Source organism: Halyomorpha halys, unplaced genomic scaffold (assembly GCF_000696795.3).
Source record: "Halyomorpha halys isolate HHAL.00 unplaced genomic scaffold, Hhal_1.1 Scaffold10.1, whole genome shotgun sequence".
NCBI lineage: Eukaryota > Metazoa > Arthropoda > Insecta > Hemiptera > Pentatomidae > Halyomorpha > Halyomorpha halys.
In genome coordinates, this window is record NW_027107501.1 from 1,186,869 (window position 1) to 1,193,678 (window position 6,810).

At 30.4% G+C, this 6,810-nt stretch overlaps 1 protein-coding gene across 7 annotated transcripts in view; it reads right to left on the minus strand.

Moving 5' to 3' along the window:
- Positions 1-4,259: 4,259 nt before the first annotated feature.
- Positions 4,260-6,810, minus strand: part of GlcT (ceramide glucosyltransferase) — a 15,397-nt gene continuing 12,846 nt past the window's right edge. For all 7 annotated transcript variants that reach the window (XM_067045876.1, XM_067045874.1, XM_067045872.1 and 4 more), the window contains 2 exons: positions 6,206-6,299; positions 4,260-6,079 (listed from right to left, as the gene is read on the minus strand). In XM_067045876.1, coding sequence (XP_066901977.1) covers positions 4,480-5,661 — 1,182 coding nt within the window. In that variant the 5' untranslated portion in view covers positions 5,662-6,079; positions 6,206-6,299 and the 3' untranslated portion in view covers positions 4,260-4,479. The remainder of the gene's footprint in view (positions 6,080-6,205; positions 6,300-6,810) is intronic.

The window sequence follows — 6,810 nt, forward strand, 5'->3', positions numbered from 1 at the left end:
ATAAAGAAAACGTTACGGGAGGGTGAAAATAAAAAATAAAAAGTACAAAAATTTTAGAAGAAGAAAGCGTGTGAGAGGGTGATGACAAAAGGTGATAGGAAGAATTAAAAATATACAAAAAAAGATACAAACACTTGACATAGTTACAAAAAAAACAGGAAAGAAAAAACATAACAGGGGTATACAATGAGAAGTAAAATATAATAAGACAAATTAAAGGATGAAAAGTCACACACGGTCAATCATCAATAATCTTCGAGTATCGAAATGCTGGCTCAAATGAAAATAGTACTCCCCTGTACTATTTGAGTTTTTTTGACCGCACCCGGACCATATTCCATTCATCTATACACACGGTCAATCATCAATAATCTTCCAAATTGATTTATACTTGTTCGGACAAATTTTCATTTGCCAAATTTATATTCATATTCGAATATCATAAAAACTACTGCCCCTACGAAGATACGTGTTATAAACTACTTTATAGTAAGTTAAATTTTCTTCATTTTGAGTGCTGGCAGACATTTGTACGTCCTATGAATCTAGAGTTATATTTTACAAAAATCAAAATTTTATACGAGCAACTAGAAATTAACAGTGAATTTATTTTGTCAAATATCATAAAAACTATTACTCTTACAAAGATAGACACTATAAACTATTTTATAGTAAATTTAACTGGCTTTAATTTTTGAGTGCTGGCAGACAAATGTACGTTCTATGGTTTCTGAAATAATGTTTTTTATAAATCAAACTTATCGTCAGAATAACTATAAATCAATTTATTTTAGAAACTATCATGAAAACTACTATTCCTACGGAGGTCATTAACTACTTTATAGTGCATTAAACTAGCTTTAATTTGAGTGCTAATAGACATCTATTAGTCACATTGTTCCGGAGATATAGATTTCTCAAAATAAAGTAACTAACTACTAATCTTTCAGTAGATTTTTAAGAAATATTGCTTTTTAAAAAGCTATATCTCGAGAACTATTGGACGTAAATAGCTCTATTAGAACTAATATTTAAGCAAATTTACTCTTCTTTAGATAATGTTCTTTTAGATTTTCTAATGTTGTTGGTAGTTTTTAAGATATAGAGCTCCGAATGAAAAATTAATGACTTTTAAGGTTTTGAAACAGCCACCATTTTTTATCCCCCCTACCTACATTCGGCAGACTCATCAGTTTTGACTTGTAATTATACATAGTTTTCATTAAAGTAATCAAAAATTGGGGTGAGGTAACTGCTTTTTTTCTTCCCAGCTCTTGTATTATTAATAATGTGGTTTGTAGTAATAGAAGAGCAGAAGTTTACAGGAGCTAACTCAATTGGATCAACACTGCCGAAATTGTTGTTACTATTACAACATAAAATTTTGTTGACCAGCGTTGCCCCTCCCTACCAGTTTTGTTTCATCTCGCGTCACAAAATCACTTTACTCCTGTATTTTTTTTTTTTCGGAGAGGGGTTTCTGGTATTTACCTGCATGTCGTATTTGGTATAAAGTGAGAGTCAGTGGCCGCTTTAAGCCTATACGTCTACAACACTTTCCAGTTATTTAGTTTATATTTAGATGAAAAACTCTGTAAATATTTAATATTTCCTATTCAGGAAAACAAACTGATATATGAGGCGTTCGGTTGTAAAACATGATAACTGAATTTTTTTATGTATTGAAGTTTTTAGCATCACGGGCTCTTTCGAGATTTATTTCATAAATTGTTGAATCATCGAAAAATTTGTTTTCTCAAGAGAACGATGTTGATATTAAATTATGGAAAGTAAATCCTGGTTGAAGACTAAATTTAGTAATAAATAAAAATTTTGAAATTGTACAAGTTAAAATTTTTAGAGCCACCATGTTTTACAACTGAACGCTTCATTATTCTTTTAATCACTGGTCTTTTATACATGTTCCGATCGATTTTGTACGTCACATAAGGTTTTCTGGTGGAGTGGATCTGGCATACGTCACCACTATTACCTCCGTCAGCAGCTGTGAAGTAAGATTCTGAGTCACTAACATTCACCTCAATATACGTCATGTCTTGGGATTCTGCGACACGTCATTTTATCTTACTGACGGCAAAAGTCTTAAGTTTTTTTCACATGTTACTTATGTCATAATGAGTATAATATTGTTTTGTTTTATTATAGTAAACTTGAAGTTCTGGTTTTTTTAACTGATACAAATGTGTCATTGGAGAGGAGATTCTCTTTGAATGGGCACCAAATCTTTCAGCAATTAACAATTGGAGTAAGAAATAATAACATGCAAAGAAAGAATGGCAGTCAACTCCCAATCACGTGTTCTTGGAAATCCTTTTTTTCTCAGTTCGTGGTACGGATTATTGGGGAGAAAAAATGTGAGCCATTGTTATTAGGCTACATCATATCTACATGTATATAGCCTAATAAGTATATATGTACATAGGTTCAGGAGGATGGATATAGAATTAAAGGAAACAAAATTTATTAAATTTCTGTTTAATGAATTTCGAAGCATTATTTTTTTCATATTACTAAAGGCTCGATGCCGATACCATTACTCGCTGTCTACATATGTACATCCATCTAGTGACGTCTATCAAACCCAAGTCTACAAGTCTTGATGCATTTCTCCCACCTACACTTCGGTCTACCCCTCGAACGTTTGCCCGATAGTTCCGAACGTATTAACATTTTACGGACCCACTTGTTACTAAACCCTACAACCCTAACTTATTATCCGTAATGCAATAACCTGAAAGATATTTACCAGATGCAATCCCTACTTTCCGGAATTGTCTTGGAAGGGAGAGGGATATATCTTGTTGCTATTATTTACATAAATTGATGGAATAAGAATATAAAAATTTACAATTTACTTAGGTAATTAGCCTGAAATACGAACAAATTTTAATAATTATTAACAAATAGTAACTTGGACCAATCATTGGGTCTCCTTGATAATGGCCTGAGGGTCCAGACACCAGAGAAAAATAAACAAAATTGAGATTTAACAATCAAAAGACATTAGTATTTTAATGGAAGTTACATTCCCTAAAAAAAATTAATATCAATGGTTTACTTCACAGTAGTGGTCAGTAAATTTCCACTAACTTTAGTAAACATACAATTAAAGGTTCTCTCTTTTAGGAAAAAAACTTTTTTCAATTATACTTTTCTGGACAGATTTAGGAATAAAATATAAATCTGTTCAGTCAAAACAATAATTGAAAAACGAAAATTGTAATTTTCATTAAGTTAGTAGAAATGCACTAAGCACTACTTTGAAGTAAGCCCTCCATGTAATTCATATTTAAATTAATTAAAGATTGCCTCTTGAACATGAAGCCCGATTCTGTTGCTAATTGTTTTTGTTTTGATCTCAATGCCTGTTTAACAAATCAGGCACATCTTGTTCAATAGAAAAAATACAGAATGAATGAATTATATTTTAAAAAATCTTTCAGAAAGGGATATTTTATGTTATTAACACTCACAGTTCTCACTATTAATTGGAATTAAAGAAGTGGATCAGACTCCAGGGCCAGAATGCAAGAGACCATAAGTGGCACCATTATTGATTGCAGCTTTAAAACACAGCATAATCTGATCGATTTTTTATAACTGCTATTAAATAATGATATGTTGAAACCAACCAGCACTTTCCATCCATTTCTAGTTAATTTCTTCAGTAAGAGATTTTTTTTAAAATAACTTAGTGAGGGGAAATAAGCACTTCCTTAAGTAATTGAGGAAATAAAAGTTAACTGAAATTGAATAAATATCAAAAGACAATATAGCACTATCGACCAGGATAGAAAACCTAGAGCCAAAAAATTAACCCAGGACTAAGGTTTATTCAAAAAGAAAGTGAGAATAGGAACAAAAAAAATATGGAGATTCAATATTTTATTATTAATTGTATAACAAAGACTAAAGTATGTACAATTAACAGATTAATTATCACAAATTTTCAGTAAATATCTGTTATATGTATTTATGACACAATTGGTCATTATTTTTCCTGAAAGCCCATTTATATTTATATATTTTAAATAAGTGAATTTCTTTCAATTATTGATATTAACTATAAAAATAAAATAAAATATGTTTACTTTGCAATAAAATGAAATATTACTATGATTCGATAACTAAAAATGACAACTATTAAGTTTATTACACTTATTTATGAACGCTATATTCATAAATAAGTGTAATAAACTTAATAAAAGTGTAACCTAGCTTGCGCTGAAGCTTATTAAGTTTATTACACTTATTTAATTGTAAAGTACTAAACTATTATGACAAATCTATATCTGACAAGGGCAAAAGTAGTTTTAATATGAAGGTGTTTTGAAACATACTGAAAAATCATTACAATAGATGTTCCTAAACAGAACTAATTTTAATAGGTTTTAAACCACAGTTAGGTATAAATAGCTGAATCACAATAAATAAACAAATCATATTTACTTCCAGTCACTACACTTTACACTCTTCGGCAATACCACCCCACTTTAATTTGTACGTCCTTGTTCTCCACCTTATTTTGGGATTCAAGAGAGCTTTTATAAAAATATATGGACTACATGCTTCTCGAAATATCCAGCTGATAACAAAATCGACTTTGTTAAATGGTAAGGTTCCATTTTGTACGATTGAAAGAAGTATCCAATCGCAAAAGAACCAAACTAATACATGTACTAGATAAAAAAGAATGGGATCCCAATTAAAAAGAAAGTTCACAGCCCAAGATGTAGCAGCACCAAGGACCAAGCATTCTGAAAGTGGTTCGAAAAGAACTGTCAACGGGAGCATGGCTACTCTCAATTTGACCCAGCGTCGTAGTCTTGCTTGGAAAAATGAAACTTCACAAATTCCTGAATTTTGCCAAGCTGGTTGACTGCTTACTCTCATCTTCCACCCACGGTCAGTTAATGACTTGGCCAAGAAGAAGTCTTCAGCGAGATAACAACTGAATGCTTCTATTCCTCCTACTTCATCTATCAAACTTTTTCTTACTAACGCTGACATACCTGTGTGGCAGTTTATTCCGAGAAAATCAGCTGCAAGGTATATTCGAGCCTGTGCTGTACCGAAATAAACTTTTTCTAATGTTCCAGCAAATCCTCCCCTGTCACAAGTGAAAGGCATTTGATGTACTAAGCCAACGTCATCGTTCATATGATTCACCATATCCAAAAGAGTATCTTCTTTCATACGAATGCCGCTATCTGATATGAGAATTAAAGGGTGGTTTCCATTTTTATAACCACTATGCATGTTGTTAATTTTGGGATTGACCCCAACATTTGCTCCACCTGTATAAATTCGTGAAATAACATTTGGAAACCTTTCTTGAAGTTTTCGAGCAACTTCAACAGCAGGATCATTTTCATCTTCAATACAAAAATGAATTTCATAGACAGGATAGTTCATTGTAAAAAATGTTTCCAAGTTGCTAGCCAAATGTGGATCAACCCCCATCAGAGGTTTCAATATTGTGACTCCAGGGTACCCTTTCTCATTGGGTTGGATTTGTGTTTTTTTATGTAATCTGTATTTAGCGTAAATAATAGCTAATAAATGAATAACCCATTTCCCACTCCAAAATATTAACAAAAATATAGCTAAGCTATAGAGAGTATATAAAACAGGAGTCATTTTAATGTCTCCATACCTAGATTTGGAACGATTTAATAAAATTTAAGTAGTTAGGAAACATTTTTCCTTTTTCGTAAAAATCTATACAAAATTATTAACTAAACAATGAAACAGAAAATTTAAAGCAACTAACCATTTCCTTCAGAAATTTAAAATTAATTTCTAAATGGTTATATTGCACTAATATTTTTGAAATTAACAAATTCTTAAAATGATATGTTTTACAATTGTTAGCTACTTCTAAATAAAAATCATCCTTGATTATATTAAAATTTTTTTTTAATTTACAATAAACTAACACAATAAATATCCAACAAAAGATAATTTTATAGGTATGAAGTATGCCTTTTCCAAACAGCAACTTCTTATTTCTCTTTGGTAAAAAAAATACACATAAATTTGTTAGAAAATATTCCTCCTGAAACAAAACAAAATAAATTTAAAAAACTGATAGGGATAAGTAACATTTTCAAAATTAATTAAAGAACTGGTGACATTTTAACAATACTACAAAATGAAAATATTTCACATATTCAAAGCATACCTTTAACATATTAAGGAGTTCTTTTTCTCTTGGGGTTCTATCTTGAAATAATTCATAATTTACTAATAATTATCAGAGAATGGTAGTTCTGCTTCTGAAATCATAGAAATAAAAATCTTAAATATCCATTTGAATTAATATAATTTAAGTGTAGAAAGTATTAACCAAAATAAAATAGAAAACTTTTACATAATAGAGGCCATTAGTACTGTTTAACATTTCCCTCTATTAATAGTCTCCCTAATTTTATAATACATGTAATAACATTGTAGTATCTAGAAGACATCAAGGAATAAAATCTAAAATCGTATAACATCTAAAGGTGAAAAAATCAAAGACCTGAAAAACTCAAACAGGAATGAAGGAGACTGAGTGGTTCTCATATTAGAAGATAATTTGTATTTGGTTTAATTACAGTCAATCAACTATAACTCCAAGTTGAAAGACCTGACCCTTATTCCTGATGCATTTATAGTTAAAATTGAATTTGTTAAATCGAATTGGTGTCTATAACTCAAAACTAATTAGAAGGATCCGGAAATTGTGTAACTTGGAAGTTTTTGAAATTTGATAAGATTTTTGATAAGATTAAGATGTCATCCATA